The 23,941-nt window shown below is 40.2% G+C and overlaps 1 protein-coding gene across 1 annotated transcript in view; it reads right to left on the bottom strand.

Moving 5' to 3' along the window:
- The window catches only part of LOC122815307 (deleted in malignant brain tumors 1 protein-like), a 567,314-nt gene that overhangs the window by 368,284 nt on the left and 175,089 nt on the right, over positions 1–23,941 (bottom strand). Inside the window, 1 exon segment of the mRNA XM_044087692.1 lies at positions 791–1,096. Coding sequence (XP_043943627.1) covers positions 791–1,096 — 306 coding nt within the window.

The raw sequence follows: 23,941 nt of genomic DNA on the forward strand, positions 1-23,941 counted from the left end.
GTTGGTACACGAGTAGTTTTCCCAGTTAATGGCAGGGTAGTTGAAATCACCCAGTATTAGGGTTTTTGGTTGTATCTTAATATTTTCCAGTATGTTTAGAAAGGTTTAGTGAGAATCTTGAGGCATAGTGGGTGATCTGTAGCAAGCTACAGTTTGGATTGCAGTCTTACCTTGTGTTAGTTGCACCTGGAGAATTTCAGACTCATTGTGTTGGGCAACTAACCTGGTGGTGTGAATATCCTTGGTGAATATGGACACTCCTCCATCTTTAGTGTTTCGTATCTGGTTTGGTGGCTGAACACAATAAATTTCTTATTTTATGGCATTTTTGAAAGCAAATTACTTTGATGATGCATGTTGTCACTTTTCAGAATTATGGTTTATTTCTGTTAAATGGTGAAGGACTTGAATTAAATGTACTTTGTGATGTCAGAAGAAAACATAATCACAGTCCCATCTTTGGAAAGACTCCAAGAATGTTGTACTCTAATTTTATATACTAAGGTGGTGTGATTTGAAATACAAAACTGAAACAATATGTACAACTGTTATACTTCCTTTCACATTCAATAATTCCTACTTTGCAGTGAGAGAAACATCTAAAATAAGTAACATTGGAGTGGTATACACGCTTTTCAACAAAGGTTTCATTACTGCTTTATGCTGTTTCTTTGACAATTAAATGACTACATAGTTTCTCTACAGAAATACAGTCATAAATAGAAGATATGATGGAAACATTAGTTATACTATTGTGATTATATCAATTTAGTTCAACACATGCAAGTACCTCTGCACTCAACTCCGGCATCTTTACTGTGGTCACACTTATATACATCCCTTCCTCTGGATGGGCACTGTTCCAGTGAAGATTCAGATCCCACACATTTTATATCATCCAGCATTATCTTTCCAGTTCCCTCTCCATAGAGAGCCTTTGCTGGTGCTGAAACAGCAGCTCCACATCCTAGTTCTCTACAGACAACTGCAGCATTCTCCATTCCCCAACCGTCATCACATACTGTGTGCCATTCATTGTTACGATAGACCTCAACTCTCCCAGCACATGGATTAGGACCATTTAATAGTGTTACAGCTATGAAACAAAACAAGAACAGACATTTAAATAGTAGGGAAATCATACACGCCTTCTTGTCATTTTCATAAGTAACTCAGAAGATGAATATCTCAAAAAATAGAAATCTGAATTTTTAATTAACATTTGAGTAATAAATGAAAAACTCTGATGAAATTATTACACTTAAACATCCAGGACATGTGTTTATTCAAACATTATATATACAATACTGAAAATGAACAGGGCAGGTAAATGACTAATCTACCTGTTAAATGATTTAATCTGTTATGGAACAAAAATAGTTATTAAGCAGATCAACATGATCTAAAACATCTGTATAACTGTGTGATGTATGTATCAGTGTATATTCTTAACTGCTGATAGCTACACTTGGTGACATTCAGAAAAAGCATTAACTACACCTATAGTCAAAAAGCTAATCTACTAAAGCACATCCTAATGCACATTGAAATATAAACTCCTTACATTACCCATCCCTTAACAATTTATTTAAAAGTCAGGAAACTCTCTTCACAGGACAGCCACACATAGTAAGTCATCTTGCCCAGTGACCAAGGCAGTTGTCAAGGTAGATCCATTGGTATAGACCCCATCCTCCCACATACGTACATGTTAATATATTCCGATGACTAGCTGCTTCCTAACTGGGAATATTAACACAAATTACTAGGATTGCCAGGCTAATCCCTTGGTGACAGTCTTGCTTCTTAATGTTAGTTATATGGCTGCATGTGTCCATCTCTGCCATAAAGACATTTCCTTAATTTGTTTCAAAACATTCAGACTTTGCATTGCCATAAAGAGCTCAAATACTTTTCAAAACAAAATCTCCCACTCACCATCTTATTTCTGTCCATAGCTGAACTTGTGTTTCTTGTTTAGTAAAGCTTTCATCTAGTTATAATATATTAATTCGGTTGAGGGTGATAGTAGCAGTATTAGAAACTGTGCAGATGAGCTAGCAATGATAAGCAGCTCATTCTGTTCAATGTCCAGAAAGAAAAAAAACATTTCTCCAAAGCCAACTTCATGCTTCTTAAGACAGAAGTGGCAAACTTCACAACACTCAGGCAGACGGAGAATAGAGGTACGACTGCTGAATCCCACACAGATGGACTTTATAAGCACTTACATGAGTACATGGATCGTGCAATCCCTAACAGAACCAAGATGCTAGTCTCCAAAAAAAGGAAGCCAATCTGGTGGTCCCCTGCCATAAACAAACTCTACAACAGAAGAAAGAAACCGTTGCAAAAAAGAGTAAAATCCCATGATTGGAGGAACTCCCTGGTCAGCCTCAGTAAGAAGCTGTGATCCCTCATAAAATCCTCCAAAGCTAGTTATGAAAAAAAAAAATCACCACTGATTCTAAAGACAACCACAAAGCATTCTATAGCTATGTCAAGAATCTCAATGGCAACACTCAGATCTGCTCTGAGTTACAGCACAATGGCACTAAATATACAGACCCATCTGATATTGCCAACATCCTGGCAGACAGGTTCAGTGCTAACTTTACTCCCCTCTCACCCCCCCCCCTAAATGGCCCATCTCTATACCGGAAGAATGCAAAGTTCCTGTAATGACAGCTGCACAGGTAAAAACCACACTCTCCAAAGCCAAGAACACAGCATCCATGGGACCTGACAACATCCTAGGCTTTGTTCTACATGAAGTATAGAACGAACTGGCATCCCACCTAAGTACCATGTTCAATCATAGCCTCACCTCAGGCTTTGTGTCCACTGAATGGTGCACAGCAATGGTTATCCCACTCCACAAAGGAGGAGCCACCAAGGACCCTGGGAACTACCGCCCCATTAGCCTAACAAGCCTGGTCTGCAGGGCCATGGAACATATCATCATGGAACTTATAAACAAAGACATTGGTCATCTCCAAACTCTGGACCCCACCCAGCTCTGGTTTGTAAAAGGCAGATCATGTCTCCTATACCTGATAGACTTCTTTGAAGCCATCACCAAAGCCGTAGATGAGGGTAAGGTGGTTCACACAGCCTATCTAGATCTCGCCAAGGCTTTCGACACCATCCCCCACTCTGGAATTATAAACAAACTCACTAAATTAGATATAAATCCCTATGTCACAAGATGGGTTGCCAACAGGTTCACTGACAGTACCCACACTGAGAAAGTAGCAAACTCCAAATCCGACTTCAGACCAGTGACAAGTGAAGTACCAAAGGGTTCAGTCCTGGGTCCTCTCCTGTTTAGTATCTACTTCTCTGAAGTACAGACTAACACAGAAGGTCTTTGGCTAATGAAGTTTGCAGATGACTGCAAACTACGAGCCATAATCAAAACTCCTAACAATGTGGACATCCTACAAAAAGGCCTCATTGAGACAGATGCCTGGTGTCAAAGACATGGCCTCAAGCTCAATGCCAAAAATTGCATTGTCATCCCCTTTGGTAAAAACTCTGTACCCATGAGCTGCCACATAGGCGGTAGTCTACTTAACACAGTAAGTGTGATAAGAGACCTTGGGACACAGGTGGACAGTAGTCTCTCCTTTGATAATCACATCACCACAGTAGTCAGGAAACCCTTCTACGTGGCACACCTCATCACAAAAGGTTTCTCATCCAGAAAAAAAGAGGTCATTGTTCCCCTCTACTCATCAATCATTAGACCCATTATAGAGCACAACGTCCCTTTTGGTATGTACCTCACAAGACATCTACAACAACTGGAAAGGCCATAGAAATACCTCATAAAGACGATTACCAGCCTCAAACAGATGCCCTATGCAGACTGTCTCAAAAAACTCCAGCTTTACTCCATTGCATATCGCCTACTCAGAGGCAATCTCTGTCTAACATACAAAGCTATGTCAAACCCAGAGCTGTTGGACATGCTCCACTTGGAAAAATCCCAATCACTCCGAGCTACATGCTCCAGGGACTTAAACTTTGTCACCACAATAAGCAAAACATGCTGGAGGGATAGATTCATCCCAGAGACAACCCATTCTCTGGAACAAACTAACTATCCACATCAAACAAAGCTCCTCATTAGCATTCTTCAAGAAAAATCTTGATGATTGGATGGGAAATAGAAAATTCCCCCCGGGGATCACTTCTGTGGCTCTGCTCAACAGGGGCACGGGAAAATCATTTTCTTGGGTGGCGAAAACCAGGGTACATTTTCGGCTAGGCTTATATAGACCCTAGGGCTAATAGCCTAGTACCTACCTATGAACGTATGAGCAGATCAGACCAACATGTCTTTTTTCTTTGTCATAACATCAGTGCACAAACTGCTTTTTCTAGCTCCAGTCAAGGGATCAACCATCCATCAGTATCCTTTCTCTGTCACAGAGAGTGAGCCCAGCACTGTTGTGCAGAAAGTATTCCTCCAGCAATGTTATTTATGATCTCATGATTTTAACAACATTGTAACATTTAACAACATAGCTAAGAAAAAGGAGCATAGACTGAATAGTTAACTCAACACTCTGTGCCATAACTCATTTCTAAGTTCAGCACCACATTCTGGAACTAGACCTACATTAGTGATACTGCTGTGTCCATCTGATAGTCACTCTACTAATTCCAGTCTTATTAGTCATGGGAAGAAAGCCTCAGTATATTTAAATTTCTCCACTTGGCATCAAGGTGTGCCTCTATTTTGCACAGGGCAGTCTGTTCTTTTCTGGGAGAGAAACTTTGTGTCAGATTTTTAAGTGGTGATTTCATCACACCTGCCTTAAATTCAGCAGTGAATGTTTCAACTGCATGCTAGAGATGACAGTTACTTAAGGCCAAGAGGACAACATTGTTTCCAAGTAATAATAATGCAGTCACCGTTTCTTCAACATAGACACTCTGCAAACATTGGTGGTGTCATGATATCTTCTCAATAAGATATATGATGTATATATCAAACTCTTAGCACGGTCTTCCACCCACTGTGAATGTGTCTGATGTAATGTTGAAAATGCTAATACAACTCTCATTCTGCAAATGTACAGACTAAATGACATTTAGCTACAGCCCTGGGACTCAATACAGTTGTATTGTATCCTATAATGCATTCCAGGGTACACATTCATATGTTTTTGTTCCTGTTCAGCAAGGCCCATGTAACCTGAAGGAAATCTCCCACCAACCATCTGACATCTTTGTGTGGACACAGAATCCACACTGCTCCTCCTGTTTAAGATGACGTCTTATTTCTAGCAGCACAACATAAGTTGACTGAGGAATCATGAAAAGCCCGATCCCTCTATAAGTAAAATACATCCTTCTGAAATGAGGACAAACTTCCTAGTTTGTCAGTTCAGATGTACTGTCGCCACCTTTCATGCAATAATGATAACATGCATTAGCCATGATGACCTGATAATATCCAGTGCACTCAGAGCTTCCAAAATGCATTCATTCACTTTCGAATGCTTGCCACCCCCAGAAATGTTTACTAGAACTGGGATCTCATCTATATATTTGGGCCGAAGCTCATCAGTGGTTTCCAAAACTCATGCCCACTAAGATCAGCAGTTCCTGAAAATGATAGCCCTAACTCATGACAATGTCTCATTTGAGGTTATTTGTTATGCTGACTGCTACAACTATTGCGTTCATAGTTTGCAGTGAGACCTTCCTGATAGTACTGCATGGAAGGAACCTGTCTTTAACTATTGCCTCTGCCTACCATTAATTTTTTTAGGGATACCACCATTATATGCACTAATCATCTTTCTCTCCTACCTTCTAGCACTTCCTTAGTTTTTGAGATCATGAACTAGGTACACTGAGACTTCAGATTTCCACCAATATATGAAAAAAGTTCTTCTGAGGTGGGTGTTGAACTCATTGAAACATCTGTTTGGCATTTGCAGGACATGCTTGCTAATCATTTGTGTTTCCTGAGTTGCCCAATCTCCATCTATGTTGTCTATCCCATCTATCCCATGTCATGACCAAGTATTAACCAGTTTGGCATCTTAGCGCCTCTACTAACCTGATCATCCAGAACATGTAGCTTCAGATGTTATGACATGATTATAAATTTAGCAATTGGCATTTAAATCCAGATCCTTTGATGACAAGTACACCTCAGAGCAGCATTTTTCATGCCCTTACTGTTCATGACAGACAATTAATGACAAGCACAGTAGTCCAATAACACTTCCCATCTGAGATCATTTAAAACAATCCATGACCATCATTCTTCTTCTGGTATCTCCATAATCTCTTCTCAAATTCTAAAGTTTCTCCAATAAAGTTATAGATATTTCATAACCTGTTATGAGATTCTCATTTATTTCACACATCTGTAACTCGATAAGCCTTCTAAACACAAGGGCTCCTTCTCAGTGATAACCCAGGAGCATTGTTTGATTAAGTGACTTGCTCGAAGTCACACAGTAAGTAAATAGAGGTAGAAGGAATCAAACTCTCTACACTTGACCACAGAAAGCAAGCTGTTAACAGCTCAAAGCTGTAATCCACTGCACTAGCTGCCATAATAAAGCAATGCACCCTGTTTTGTTTCTGTTATGAACATTTAAGCGAAAATTGGTTAATCAAACATTAAGGAAGTCATGAGTCAACCCCAGTAAATGTACAATATATATATATATATATATATATATATATATATATATATATATATATATATAGATATATAGATATATATATATATATATAGAGAGAGAGAGATACACTTTATTAACTAGGTACATGAACAAGTCTACTATACAGCCCAGGAGGCAGAAAACAAAACAGCAAAGGATAACATTGTACAAAATATGATACTGTTCACAAGACAGGCAAGAGGCAGAAAACAGGATACAAAAGTTAATTTTCTGGACTTCCAACACAACAGTAGTTGTGTGATCAACTAAAAACTGAACTTAAGACTGAAAACAAACAAGAGCATCACAACCTGTACACTACTATAAATTTTTAGCAGAATAAAAAGAACAATGGTTTTAAAACAACCATCCCCAGGATTCATTAAACTCTGTGCAGGAATAGTGCTATTCCTGCATGTGGTTTTGTTCATATAGCACAGCAGCATGAAGGAGTGCCACTGTTGTTCCTCTGTGAACACGGAACATGAAGGAGTGCAGGGGGTGTATTCCAGCACTGCTCGCAGAGCTAACACACCCCTTGCACTCAGGAAGTGTCATATGGCAGTTTCCTAATTGTTTCCAGTGTCCATGGACACTGAAAGGTGAAAAAAAGACCTTCCAGTGTCCACGAACACTAAAAACTGACAGAGGGCTGGCTCACATATTTGTCTGGGCCTAACTTGCAAATGCACACATCTCTGCTGACTGTCCAGAGGTCTGGCTCACACATTTGGCTGCTGATACCTCGCAAATGCACACATCTCCCGTGGCTGTCCAGAGTGCTGGACATACATCACTAATACCCACATCTCAGCTGACTGTCCAGAGGCCTGCTTCACAGATTTGGCAGCTGATACCTTGCAGATGCACACATCTCCCGTGGCTGTCCAGAGTGCTGGCCATACATCACAAATGCACACATCTCAGCTGACTGTCTGGAGGGTTGCCTCACACATTTGGCAGCTGATACCTCGCAGATGTACACATCTTCCATGGCTGTCCAGAGTGCTGGCCATACATCACAAATGGACACATCTCAGCTGACTGTCTGGAGGGCTGCCTCACACATCTGACAGCTGATATCTCGTAAATGCACACATCTCCCATGGCTGTACAGAGTGCTGGCCATACATCGATAATGCACACATTTCAGCTGACTGTCCGGAGGGCTGCCTCACACATTTGGCAACTGATACCTCGGAAATGCACACATCTCCTGTGGCTATTTCCACTGACTTATAGTAGTGTGAATATTTCCCATTAAAATAATCATATAATTTTTTTTTCACATGTAACTGAAGTTTAAGCATAGCTGAGAGTGTTTGCACTTCAAGTTGTAAGCTCCAAATACAAAATGATAGGCAAAATGTTCAATGACAAAATAGTGTAGTGGTTAGTGCTCCAGCTTTGCATGCTGAATTGCAGGGCTAGAGCACTAAGGCAAGCCATTCCTTTTTAAATAGGAAAGCATTGTTAAACGAATTGTATATGCTGATTTTCCTACAAAGATGTATGTAATGACATTTGTTAACTAGGGTAGTGTATTTTACCAGTATTATAGTGTTACGAGATAAATAATATGAATTGTACTTTCCTTTCATCTTTTTTGAAATCCATTCCTGTTTGTGTGTTGAAGCAGGTTTAAGCAATGATAAGCGATGCTAAGGAGGATTAAGCCCTTCTACGGGTCATCATGTGTAAGCATAAATGACCGTGGTTAGCAACACTTTCCACCACGCAAATCCACACAAAACCGGTTGCAACTGCTTACAAGTGCCTTAATAATTCGGTATCTAACAGCCCTTGTTCTGCCCAGCAACAAAATAAACAGCACTTACAGGTTTTGAACCCAGGACCTTGTACACCGTAGCCACAGCAATTTACAACTAAGCCATCTGAGCTATAAAAATTACTGATGCTTTTTCAAACATATCATGCAGTAGAGTCATTCAACAGTAGGGAAAAGAATCTGTAGAATTAGTCAGGTTTTATATATATATATATATATATATATATATATATATATATATATATACATGTATGGAGATGCATATATATATGGAAAAATATATACATAAATATACATAGAGATATACATATAAAATATACATATACATATGTTTTACATATATATATATAAGTAAATACATACATATATATATATATATATATATATATATATGTATACATATATATATATATATGTGTGTGTGTGTGTGTATATATATATATATATATATATATATATATATATATATATATATATATATATATAACATGTAGTGCAGTCGTACCTCAAAACCATACCCCCAACCTCTTAGTGCAACAAATCTGGCCAAAGGATGTCAAAATGTGTGGGGGGGGGTCATTGGGCCGAAACTAGAGACCTCTTTTAAATATTGCCCTTATCCCTCTGTCTCCAGCAGCCACTGTATTGCCTTGCAACAAAATGATCAGCACTGCCAAGTCTTGAACCCAAGGCCCTATACACCATAGTCAGACCAATGTACCACTACACCATTTGATCTGTAGGAATTACTGTTGCTTTTCCAAAGTTATCATGCAATAGAGGCATACAACAATAGTGAGAAAGCTCTGTGGAATCACTCGTATCGTTTACAGACATACACACACACATACACACACATACATATATATATGTATGTATATGTATATATATATATATATATATATATATATTATATACATACATACATGCATGATAGTTATAAGTACTATATTTCCCTCTTTCATTTATTGCTGACTTTGAAGTGTGTATAAGTTGATATTTATTAACCACAGTAGTGTACCAGGGCCACAGTTGTAGTTCAGTAGATATATTATGTCATGTAAAGTACAATATATACACCTAAGAAGATGTCAGTAATTACTAAGTAATTTAATTTTAAATTTGTTGACCGGGAAAGTCCGACTAGGCTCCAGACAGCCTGTTTTCAGAAGAGGCCCGAGGAGAAATGTTCCAGATGCATGTCTTTAGAATGTGGGAAGAAACTGGAGCACCTGGCGGAAACCCACGCAAGCGCAGGGAGAACATGCAAACTCCACACAGAAGGCACCCCAGCCTAGAATCAAACCTGAGAACCTCTTGCTGTGAGGTGAGAACGTTAACCGCTGCACCACTGCACCGCCCAGTGTTCAATCTGTCCATACTGTATAAAATGAAAACTTACCAATGCTGAGCAAGGCTCAGTATTATTTAGCTGGGTTAAGCATTGCCAGAAGTGTTACTTTTAAGTACCAGTCAGCTCAGTTGAGTGGATTTGCACACAGCTAAGCAATGCAAAGCAATTGCCTGTGTAACCACTGCCTAACTTAGCTTAGCTGCTGTAACCAAGGCTAAGCTTTGCTTACCATTTAGGAAAATGGTCCAATTGTGTGAAAGGGCAGGAATTCAGCCGTATTTAAACTGCACAGGTGGGAATACAGCCAGAACCTGTTATAGTCTTATCTGTGCAGGAACAAAATGTCAGGTATAGGGGAAGGTATGCGCTTTTGGGCACAGCTCTGAGGCATAATGGAGTCCAGGGTCATGGCTGGACTCCTTTTGGCCAACAATGATGCGAGACTGCTGCAGGGCCATTTCCAGAGCTTCCAGTATAAGGTGGAGGCCTGGGCCCGTCTCACCTGTGACCTCACCAGTGCTACTGGCATCCCCCAAACTGGTGAGCAGGTCTGGCATCACTATGCTGACCTAAAGCTGAGTAAGGGGGCACTCTTGAATCAGTGGATCCGAGATGCTAGGGTGAACCATGCTCCAGCATTTTGTAAGTATCAGACATGTACCTGTACCGTATTCTAGGCCAAGGATGTGATAGGTAGTCATAATGTTTGTTTCTCACCCCTACAGCTGCAGCAGAAGGGGCAGATAACCAGCAGGCTTATACTGACAGGCTGGTGAGTACAGATCTACCTATCAATATCTAGTGCCAAGTAGAAGTAGTAGTGTTCATTCATTGAGTAATCTGCTATTTGTCTGCTAATAAAGCTGTTTACCAAAAACCGTTGTGTTTGGTCTGCTATATTTTATTAGAGATATAATATGAAGAGGTTATTCACTACAAGTATGCACTAATTGAGGTAACATATACATGAGATATGCAATGTGCCCTGCATAAAGATGAGAACCATGCATAGTAATATGTATAGTTTAATGAAGTGTATCCGGCAGCATATCAGTTTCCTAATCCATGCTTCACAGATTGTATCATTTTAAACAATAAGTACACAGTACAGTTGTCAAAAACAGAAGCCTATACAGTTGCTAATGGACTTTTGTCTCTCCCCCCAACCCAATCTACATCAATAATTTTCATTCACATTAAACTTGTATGTTATTCTCAAAACCTAATGTGGGGACATGTGTCATATTATTGTTCATATATTTAATTGGTTGTATGTTATACCTTGTTCAAATATTATCATGGTTGGCCTGTTGCCATCAATGTAACTGGCATGCTGTTATAATGTTTGCTGTTGTTCCATTTATACATGTGTTCTGTTGGCTATGCAACTGTTTCAAATCTATTGTTGTTGGGAAATGGAACACCCATGCATTCTGTTATAACTAATATTGCAATGCTTTTTGTATAACTAACTAATAATTGTTGGAAAACCACAACATCATAGCACAATTGGGTAGACTGATCCCAGCAGATCCACCTGTCCCACCCCATATGACTGTGGCACTGGGCCCCAGCATGTCTGGGACCCACCCTGAAACTTAATCATCTGCACGCCCTGCCCAACCTTTGGGTGGAACCGCTTCAGGGGACGGGGCCTGTCCCCCCCCCCCGGGTGCAGGCAGGGAGATGAGTCCATCACCTGAAGACAGTTCCGGGGATTGGTGTACAGCGTCATCCGCTCTGAGCTGGATGGATGGCTGAGCCATATGAAGTGTCACCTGCTGCATTTTGAGGAGCAGTTCACCCCTCCTGTCCAGCCCTCAGCACAGCCACCTTTTGGGCCATGAAGTTGCAGTGGTGAATGCCCATGGGTGGGGATGTCAGTCCCACTACAGCCATTTGGAGGCTCATGAGCCTGCGATTCCCAACCACCCTCCTCATCCAAGGTGTTTACTCCCCATGTGTCATGCACTGCCTCTGTCTGCTATCTTGTCTGTTTATCTACACAATCTACCTCCCCAAACTTACATACAATCCCTCCCCAACATCCCACTCTCACCTTATAAAAAAAGAAAAAAAAAAGAACATCTGTACCCAAAAAAAATATTGCTGCATACATAGATGTCCATTTCGCACACGTATCCACTGGACGCTTGTAATCTGGTCCAGTTGGCTTGCAACACATTATTGTTGTCCTCACCCCTCTCTCTGGGGTTTGAATGTCAAAATTCCCCTCCAAATTCTGTAGAAATGCACAGCTGCTGCTGTATAACAAATGGACAGCTATGGGCCTTCCCTACACCCATCCTGCAAATCCCTAGCTATCTTTCACTTTGTTTCCCCCTATGCTTGCCCCTTTTTCACCCCTTTCCAAATACCCCTTTATCATTTCTTTTAAAGAAATTAGCGCGGAAGCAAGCGGGAGTAAGCATGTTTGCGTAGTGCTAAGTGAAATGACCAAAAATTTTGTAGAATCCAAAAAACAGACCACGATCACAAAAAAGCCTTGGTTTTATTCATTTTATATACATATTATGTTTTTTTGTGTCTTTCGGCTTATCTTGGTTAGGGGACGCGACAGTGGAACTCTGGTCCACTAATGATTGGTAGTGGATTTTTACATGCCGAGTTACCAGCCCAGATGCACAACCTTCAACGAAGGCACACCCCATTCACGTATGCCTCCACACAGAAGACGCTCTATCTGAGAATCGAATGGGAGAACGTCTTGCATCTTGCTGTGAGGTGACAATGCTACTGCAGCACCACCACTGCATTTATATACATTTTATATGAATTATATTTTATACACCATACAACAATAAGGTTTTGAGTGAATGGTATGTGTTTATATGGACATTTGACTTTAAAACTGTAGAAACAACTATTGTTCATGAATTATTCATGAGTCTTGATTCTGATTGGTTCACTAATTAACTTTTGTATTATATATGTAGTAATTTATTGGGCATGCTCTATCTTGATAAAGTCTCTAATATTTGGAGACGAAAGCACTTGATTCTATATTAATTTTGTTTGTTTAATAAAGTTTTTATAAGCACTCTTTAAGTTGCTTTTATCTAATTTTCCATTTTACTCCATTTCCCTACAACCGAGGCTTTTTTGTGATCAGTGCTAAGTGAAGCTAAGTCAAATTAAGCACTTCTAGGGATAAATGACTGTACGCATAGTTCTCAGTAAGTTAGCATTGCTTACTGCCACGCAAACCTGCTTACAACTGCCGAAAACTGCTTTAATCACTCTGTCTGTATCAGACACTGTTCTGCCTAGCAACAAAATAATCAGCACTGACAAGTCTCGAACCACTACACCATTTGAGCCATAGAAATTCCTGATGCTTTTTCAAACATATCATACAGTACAGGCATTCAACAGTAGGGAAATGATTCTGTAGAATCAGTCAGGTTTTATGTATGGAGATGCATATATGTGGAAAAATATATACATAAATATATATAGAGAGATATATACGTATAAAATATATACATATATACACACTATATATATATATATATATATATATATATATATATATATATATATGCTCATAACATGTAGTGGAGTCATGCCTCAGAACCATACCTCTCAAATTCTTAGTTCAACAAATCTGGCCAAAGGCTATCAAAATGGGGGGACAAAGGTCCAAAACTAGGGACCTATTTTAAATATTGCTCTTATTAATATAGAAAGTTGACAGAGTAACATAGTTTCTTTCAGCATACATATTCTGAAAGATGAGGTCTGAAACTGAAATGTATGTCATCATTTACTGACAGAAATCCTCAGATCATCACAGTGGTTTACCAGAGAAATACAAATAATCTGTGGAACAGACCAGAAATACTTGCAATAAACCTGGACATTCTGAAACAATCCAGCCAGTTGAGAGGTATGCTCAGAACCCCTTAGTGCAATGAATCTGGACCAAGCCTGACAAAGTGGTGGGGGAAAGCCATGGGAATGGGGAAATATCTGAAATACTGGCATAGATAAGATGACACAGTTGCTGCAGTAACACCCTCCTGTCTCTTCTAACATATATCGGCTGAATAGCACAAGTCCAACACTCAATTACTTCCCACTAGTTAGTGACTTAAATCCTCACATCATCCCACTGATGCATCACAAATATACAAAACTTATGGGGGACAGACAGTACATCCTACACATATCTGGACATAACATCACATTAGTGAAACTACACTGAGCTGATAAGCATGTCACCAAGCATCATACAAACTACAGTCAGACTGACACAACACTAACCCAATTTTGCTATGGAGGAACACACATGTAATTACAAATATATCAGGCACTACAGGGATGTAACAGCACTGAGTAATAGACACCAGTGTGAAAGTGCATACTCACAACCAATTCCACCACAGTCACAGTGACATACTGGTAAGCCAAATTAATAGTACAGTGAACAAAACCATCATCATGTTTGCCATTAACACACTAGCCCTACATATACAGTCCCAATTCTCAGTGTAGTCTGACTCCTGACCTTGGTACAGGACATGCTCAGTCTGCCCCTACAAACACAGCCAATAGACCAGCAGAAACTGGAGCAGCATGCACAGTCAGATAAAAAAGGAGCCATAACACTTACATCTACCCACCTCCATACACAGCCCAAATAACATGTACACATGACACTTCTATACAATCCTGACAGTCTGTTAACAATGGCTAGACATACACAGACCTCTCAAATGTACAGTTCACCTCAGAATGTACGGGCTCAGGACTCATATCTATGGCCTCTTCCCTGTAATATGTCTGGGGGTCTACTACATCACTGGAATGGTAGCAGGAATGAAAGCAAGAAATAATGATACTAAATACCTCTGAGCCTCATAGTGCATGACAGCTGGACAAAGCCTGACATCGTTTGGGGACAGAGGAACACACACAGGCATAGACCGGATATATTGCTGTCATAACTTGAGACAGTTGCTGATGTTACTTAGTGTGTTGTAACATATCTTTTATGAGGAGTATGAAGTCAGTAATACTAGTGGCTGTTAGTATTTACTGACTGTATTCCCTAGAGTCCCCCACTAAATTTTCAAGGACAACAACTGTCTGGGGAACAGACAAAACATAACAGGCAAACGTGTGGCCAGTCTGAGGACAGCATGCCAGTGGAGAGGTATATAAATTGTGAAGTCACTCAGTAAATGCATGTCCAGACAAACCCTAAGCAATCTGTCCACAATTCCGGAGATATGTCCCCCATGTTGTTGGGCTGTCTCCAAATGTCCTGTCCTGTGAAGTATTCCCACCTACATTCTGTGAATCTGTAGGTCATCACACCTCTGCAATGTCCCTCACACAGGCAAGGAAAAGTGGCAAGGCCCACATGAACAATGTCCCATATGTTGCAACAAGCAGCAGTGTCCAGGCCCACAGCACAATATTATGTGGGCACCTACAAGGGGGCAGCCACTACAGACCCCGGGAACTACTGCCACATTAGCCTGACAAGCCTGGTCTGCAAAGCCATGGAACGTATCATCATGGAACTTATAAACAAAGACATTGGTAATCTCCAAACTCTGGATCCCACCCAGTTTGGGTTTGTAAAAGGCAGATCATGTCTTCTAAACCTGATAGACTTATTTGAAGCAGTCACCAAAGCCGTAGACAAGGGTAAGGTGGATCACACAGCCTATCTAGATCTTTTCAAGGCTTTTGACACCATCCCCCACTCTGGAATTATAGATAAACTCACTAAACTAGGTATAAATCCCTATGTCACAAGATGGGTTGCCAACTGGCTCACTGACAGAACCCACACTGTGAAAGTAGGAGACTCCAAATCTGACTTCAGAAGAGTGACAAGTGGAGTACCAAAGGGTTCAGTCCTGGGTCCTCTCCTGTTTGGTATCTACTTCTCTGAAGTACAGGCTAACACAGAAGGTCTTTGGCTAATGAAGTTCGCAGGTGACTGCAAACTAGGAGCCAAAATTAAAACTCCTAACGATGTGGACATCCTACAAAAGGGCCTAACTGAGACAGATGCCTGGTGTCAAAGCCATGGCCTCAAGCTCAATGCCAAAAAGTTCATTGTCATCCCCTTTGGTAAAAACTCTGTACCCATGAACTACAACATAGGCTGTAGTATACTTAACCCTGAAAGTGTGATAAGAGACCTTGGGACACAGGTGGACAGTAGTCTGTCCTTTGATAATCACATTGCCACAGTAGTCAAGAAATCCTTCTACATGGCACACCTCATCACAAAAGGTTTCTCATCCAAAAAAAAGAGGTCATTGTTTCCCTGTACTCATAACTCATTAGACCCATTATAGAGTACAACACCCCTTTTGGTATGTACCTCACAAGACATCTACAACAACTAGAAAGGCAGCATAAATACCTTACAAAGAGGATTACTGGCCTCAAACAGATGCCCTACGCTGACTGTCTCAAAAAACTCCAGCTTTACTCCGTCGCATATCACCTACTCAGAAAGCTATGTTAAACCCAGAGCTGTTGGATATGTTCCACTTAAAGAAATCTGAGCTACACGCTCTAGGGACCTAAACCTCATCACCACAATAAACAGAACATGCCGGAGGGATAGATTCCCATCCCAGAGACTTCCCATACTCTGGAATAAACTACCTATCTATATCAAACAAAGCTCCTCATTAGTACTCTTCAAGAAAAATCTTGATGATTGGATGGGAAATAGGAAATTCACCCCGGGGATCACCTCTGTGGCTCTGCTCGACAGTGGCACAGGAAAATAATTTTCTTGGGTGGCAAAAGCCAGAGTACCTTTTTTGGCTGGGCTTGTATAGACCCCAGGGCCAATAGCCTAGTACCTACCTATGAACCTACCCTACAGCTGTCTTTCAGTGCAAACTGGATACATCCACCAAGGTCAATCACTAGGCTTTCCAGACATGTCTGCAATTCCAGAGGTAACACGCATATCTGCTCTGTAGTGATGGTCACTAACAGCACATGCACATATGCCATAGATATAGGCAACTGGCTGCAGACCAGTAACGTGTAGACATCACTCCCCTGTCCCCCCATAGGCACACATGTGCATGTACAGCACCTGCCTCCCTCCCCCTCATGATCACACAGCAGGTTTGTAATGCCCTCTCAAAGTCAACACATGGAGGTCTCCATAGGCCTGATACCCTTTCTGGCTGCTTCATACATGAACACAGGCATGGTTTTTCAGACCCATTCTGCAGTGTAGTCTACCACAGCCTGAGCACCGGTGTTATCCCATCTGCACAGAAGATAGGCAGAAAGTAGATAGTAAACAGGTTATGCATTAGCATGAATGTTCTGAAGGATAGAAGTCTGAAACTGAAATGTATGCCATTACTACATGACAGCAGTCCTTAATGACATGGCCAAAAAACAAAGTACTCTACAGTTAATATAATAATATTATATTAATATCCAATATGAGATACCTAAAAACATACAGGTCAAACACCAAGAACAAGATAGTGCAGTACTCAGAGTCCCAGCATTGCATGCAGCGGTGCATGGTTCAAGTACTACAATACGCAATCAAATTTTACATGGAAAAGCAGTGTTAAAAGTACTAATTTAATAATACGTGTTAAATTATTTTTGTCAACCAGGGTAATGTAGCTGGTAAAACATATAAGCATGAGTGCATATAACATGTGATACTACCAATGTATATACAAGTGTCCCATACAGTATAGTCACTTCCCTTGCTACTGTAATGGCAGCACATACAAGCATGTTATATAAAGAAAAGAAAATACAGTTATTAAATGAAGTCATTACTCTGCTATTTTATAAGACTGGAATGTGAGCAATGGTTACCTATGCTGAACAGGATTTAAGCATGGTTCAAACATGAATGATAAGCAACAGGTAGCTCAGCTTACACACTGGTAAGTATCGTTAAGTGAAGCCTACACAGGTTAAGCGCTGATTGGTTTAACTGTGTGTTGGCATCACTTAGCATCGCGCAAACCCGCTCACAACTGCTTAAAAGTGCCTTAATCACTCTGTCTCCATCAGCCTCTGTTCTGCCCAGCAAAAAAATAAACAGCCTTTGAACCCACGATCCTGTACACCATATCCACAGCAATTTATCACTAAGCTATCTGAGCTGTAGGGCTTTCTGATGTTTTTACAAACATATCATGCATTACAGCCAGTTTACAGTAGGGAAAAGACACTGTGCAATCAGGAATGATTGGTATCTACAAATATATATATGAAAAGAAACATATACAGAGAGATAGATATGTATGGAGATTATATATATATACACACACACACACACACACACACACACACACACACACACACACACACATATATATATATAGTTCCCCTTTATAATCTCAAAATACTGAAATCTCGAATTTCAGTATCTCAAGACCATAAAGGCGAATTTTTAAAATAGCAAAATGCATAATCATGAATTCAAATATCTCAAATTTGCGGTTATGGGTTTTCGCTACATTACATGCGGTGTTTTGTGTGGATGGTGTCCAGTGTAGTGTGTCGATTTAGGTGCAATTTAAGGTAAGTGACTGTTTTGTAAGGGTTTTGGATGGGAGTTTGGATGTATGTGAGGGTGTTTGTCAGTTGTAAGTGTGGGTTAGGGTAGGCAGGTGATAGCACAAATGTGTAAGTGTTGGATGTGTTGGATGTGTTGGTGTGTGTGTGTGTGTGTGTGTGTGTGTGTGTGTGTGTGTGTGTGTGTGTGTGTGTGTTAAAAAACAGAGAGAGAATATTTAGTTTTTATATGCATTGTAATTTATAGTTTATAGATTAGGTATTTTAAATATTTATAATTTTATATATATATATATATATATATATATATATATATATATATATATATATATATATATATATATATATATATATATACATATATTTATAATATGATATAATTGTTATGTAAATAAGCAGTATTTTAGTATATAATTAGAGGATGGTTTTGTTTGGCTGGCTGAATCATGTGTTTTAATGATGTTCCCTATTTAAATGACTTTAGATTGACTTCAATGTTATGTACTGATGAAGGGTGGTTAACCCGAAAGCTTTGCTTAATAAATCTTTTTCTTTGGTGCACAGAAGTGTTTCTGGAATACTTGGAGTGACAGACCAGACTTTGTTTGTTTCTTGTGCCTGGTGATGCCAGTGAGTACCCTGGCAGCTGCAGTTCCCATGTCCATGGACAGAGACAGTGAACTCTACACGCTGCTATATATGGTCCACAGCTGTCCAACCTACACCTGTGTAGGGCAGCCACATGGCATGACTCTGTGCATCCATACACACACACACATCACTATCACAGTCAGGTCAACTCCAGACTTAACACACACCACCTCTGCATGGCCCATTTAATGAACATTCCCCAAACACACACACACACACACACACACACACACACACACACACACACACACACACACACACACACAGGGTTGGGAGGGTGACCTAATGATTAAGGTGTTTGCCTTACAAACACAAGGTGCCGGGTTTGAATCTCACAAGGGATAATTGGCTATTGCTAAAATGGCCCATAAGGGCAGTTAGTCTAGTACTAATCTATGAATCCATGAATTTATATTAAGGGTTGGAAGTGTGGCTTAGTGGCTAAGGTGTTTGCCTTACAAACACAAGGTGCAGGGTTTGAGTCTCACAAGGGATAATTGGCTAGGCTTAAAATGGCTCACAAGGGCAGTTAGCTTAGTACTAAACTATGAACCTATGAACCTATGATGTCAACCAAATGGCCCAGCCTAGGCCTCTGGCAAACCCACACCACACATTGTGCATATGATGATACCTGTGCCACATCCCTGTCATCCACGCTATCAATGCAGGGACATGCTAATATGGGTCTGATGCACAGGGTGAATGTAGTACAGTGTAGCTATGCAATACTGTGTATGGTGCTGTCTGCATGCATTTGAAGTGGGTACACATACAGGTGTATGTATCTTATTAGCCAGGATGCATTATTTTTGTTAGTACCACTGACTGATTGTAGTCTGACATGGTGTATTCTGTTTGTCTCCCAGGTGTCTGTTTGTCTGCAGGCTGTGGCCTTGCAGACATGACCAAGAGGGAGTATGGCAGGGTGGGAATACTTCAGCTGTGTCAACAGTAAGGTGCACCTTTATATGTACATCTACCAGGTGTGTATGCATGCAATAGTATGTGAGGGACACTGTTGTCAGACAGTGTAACCTTTATTACATACTCCTGTCACAGACAGGTAGCCTTCATAGATGTCATTTCAGTATTGTGTACTACCATAGGCTCATACATACAGAACAGGTTGCTACAGTACTGTCAGCAGGTCCCTCACACGCATAGCCATTACATTAACTTCAAAAGATTCACTGGCAGCATCTGCTAGCCCTGCCATTTCTTGCCCATGCAGTCAACCCTGATGCAGTTGGTAAGGGCATGCATGATAATGTGTATGACATTTTTGTGCTATGCATTCCTGAGTTCACAGGGTGGAACATGGATTCAAAATGATATATCTTTTGCATACATATAGTCAGGACTGGCACACAGGATGTGCATACAGTAACACAAACACAGTTGGCAATAGACAGATTATTAAAGGTGCATATCCACTTTGATGTACTGTACTACTACATACATGACATGCCCCTCATAGATGATATGCATGGGACATTACCCACTACCTGTTACTACACATACTGTTGTGAAAGCCTTCATGGATGGTGAGTTAACAAACCAGAAATAGCATCTGGACTCATGTACTGCACCTAAAATCCTGGACAAGTGAGAGGGTAGCAGATATTGTATCAACATGATGTTTCAGTAAGGTATGATACTTGATGCTGCCATATGTGTTAGTACACTCACTGTGGACTATTTGGCAACAGTATTACATACATAGTTATTGTTAAGGTGCACAGACCACTTATAGGTTGTAAACATATTGATATTCCGGACACATCTGTACAAAAGACTGGTATGGCCTGTACAATGGCTTAACATGCTGCATGTCAGGCAGATGCTGTTACCACACTATATAAAGTAATGCCATCAGGAGGTGGTAACCAGCCATGTATGGTACACACATCAAAATGGTATAAGTCACACAAGATATGATCCTCACACACACACACATATCAGAATTGAGATTAGAACTCCTACCTTATCTATTCATGTCTACTATAGTTGCACAGTTATCAGATGCATCACAGAGCTTATACAATTTTACCTACTCCAAAGGTACTTCTAAGGTGGATGACATCAACAGGACTACTGAATTAGGGTGAGGGGAAGTGTAAAGTATGGTACACAACTAAAAATGGTATAACCCCCACAGTATATGATTCTCACACAAACAGTTGCCAGTATGAAAATTAGAACTCCTGCCTATCTAGTTATTTCTACTATAGTGTTACAAAATTATCAGATTGGCCACAAAGCTTATACAATTTCACCAAGTCCAAAGGTACTTCTAAGGTGAATGACATCAACAGGACTACTAAATTAGGGTGAGGGGAAGTGCAAAGGGTGCTACATAACTCAAAATGGTATAATCCCCACAGTACATGATTCTCACACAAACACACATGCTTGCATTGAGATGAGAACTCTTGCCTATCTAGTTATTTCTACTATAGTGTTATGTAGTTATCAGACATGCCACGAAGCTTATATAATTTCACTTAGTCCAAAGGTACTTCTAAGGTGAATGATATCAACAGGACTACTAAATTAGGGTGAGGGGAAGTGTAAAGGGTTGTACACAACTCAAAATGGTATGACCCCCCACAGTATATGTTTCTCACACAAACACACAAACAGTTGCCAGTATTAAGATTAGAACTCCTTCTTATCTCATTATTTCTACTATAATGCCATGGAGCTTATACAATTTCACCCAGTCCAAAGGTACTTCTAAGGTGAATGACATCAACAGGACTACTAAATTAGGGTGAGGTGAAGTGTAAAGGGTGCTACACAACTCGAAATGGTATAACCCAGACAATATATAATTCTTGCACAAACAGTTGCCAGTACTGAGATTAAAACTCCTGCCTATCTAGTTATGTCTACTAAAGTGTCACACACCATCAGATGCGCCACAGAGCTTATACAATTTCACCTCATCCAACAGTACTTCTAAAGTGAATGGCATCCACATGACTACTAAATTAGGATGAGGGGAAGTGTAAAGGGTGGTACACAACTCAAAATGGCATAGCCCAATCAGTATAAGATTCTCTCATACACACACACACACACACACACATATACATTGACTTACCAGTATTGAGATTAGAAGCCCTCCCTATCTAGTTATTTGTACTACAGTGTTACACAGTTACTGCATGCACTATAGAACCTACTGAAGTAACAACTGGGCAAAGCTGCTGATAACTGTGCAGCTGAGGTAAAGTATTACAGGTGGCAGAAAGTCTGCCTTCAGTTTTTACCTTACATCTTGATAGTTCTTTCTCTCTTGCACTTCAAATAGAATAATAGATTTGCACTTCAACAGGTTATTGAATCAATACGTGTAGCACACCTGGGAGCCTTCAGTAGTACTCGTTCTTCACAGAATTAGCTCCAGTACTTAGTAGTTATGACCAACCCTCCTGGCATGATTGAAGTGCAGTTCTGTGCTTTTGCCCATTAACCTGGTGCACTTGGCCGTTCTGAGGCATTGTTGAAACTGCCTCATGTACACAGACAACCCTCTCCTCTAAACTCCAAACAGTCAGACCTGTGAGAGTTGGGTCTGTATTAGATGAATGAAAGTTCATCTTATGAGAGCTCACATGAAAATTGCAGAACTTGAAACCACAATTGTGAGATCGCGGTACAATGAAGATGGGAATATTTGCCCTTTCCATCACTGTAGTCTGATCTCGGAGTTGGAATATACATTTAGCAGAGTGCTTGAGGGCACAGCCCCCCACAATTGCAGTTTTGAGTTCCTGGATTTTCGGCTCATGTGAAATGCGTCACTAAGATGAACTTTTGTTCATCTAATATAGACCCTGAGAGTTACCCCTATATCACCAAGTGTAGAAATAAGCACTCTCCAGCGAAGACTGGCCTAGCTGGTCAAGAGGATAAGGTCAACACCTGCACCACACCATGTGGAACACATATAACAGATTCCCCCTGCAAAAGCATTCCCGGGACTTATTTCCCCCCCAGCCCCCTAGACAAAGCCTGACATAATTGGGGGACAGAGGCCCAACAACAGGGCCATATTTGAAATATTGCTGTTATACACTGAGAAAGTTACTGGTATTACAGTGTTTGTTGTAACATATCTTTTCTGAGGGAAATGAAGTCAGAAACACAAATGAATGCTGGCATTTACTGATTGTAATCACCAGAGTATGCTACTGATTTGCCAAGGACAACACGTGTCTGGGGAATAGACCAAACATAACTGGCAAACCTCTGGCCATTATGTGGATAGCCCTACAGTTGAGAGCTATGCAGACACATAACTTTGTCAGACTGAAACCCATGCAGAAGCAGCATGTCCAGATAAACCCTGTTAAACTAGCAGTATTCAAACCATATAACAGCAGTCAAACACAGATCCCCTGAATCTGGATAAAGTAACCAACAATAAAACTATAATATTCCAAAAAAGCCAACAAATCATTGGAATACACATGGCAAAACAACACTTTAATACAAAATAGTAAAAATATAAAACATGTGAGTGCTTTCACAGAGTCCTCTCTGCTTCCTCAGGCATACTACAGTAACTGCTGCTCTTGTTTAAATAATGATACATCTAGGTCATATCCAATCAGTTAACAGCATCTTGACTGAATAAATAAAAGTTAAAGGCATACACTATACAAACACTATATAAACAATCAATCATATAAATAGTGAACTAAACATATATGTAAAAAAACTGTAAAAACATTCTCTATAAAATTAGATAGTGGTAAAACTGTAAAATATATGTACAAATATTAGAAGATGTGACCAAACATAATAATCAATGTTTCAAAGCCATGTTCCTAAGAAAAGGTTTCAGTGAAACCTTACTATTTAGTCCAGGTGGTC

This window comes from Protopterus annectens, chromosome 1.part1 (genome assembly GCF_019279795.1).
Source record: "Protopterus annectens isolate FY-2018-M chromosome 1.part1, PAN1.0, whole genome shotgun sequence".
Taxonomy (NCBI): domain Eukaryota; kingdom Metazoa; phylum Chordata; order Ceratodontiformes; family Protopteridae; genus Protopterus; species Protopterus annectens.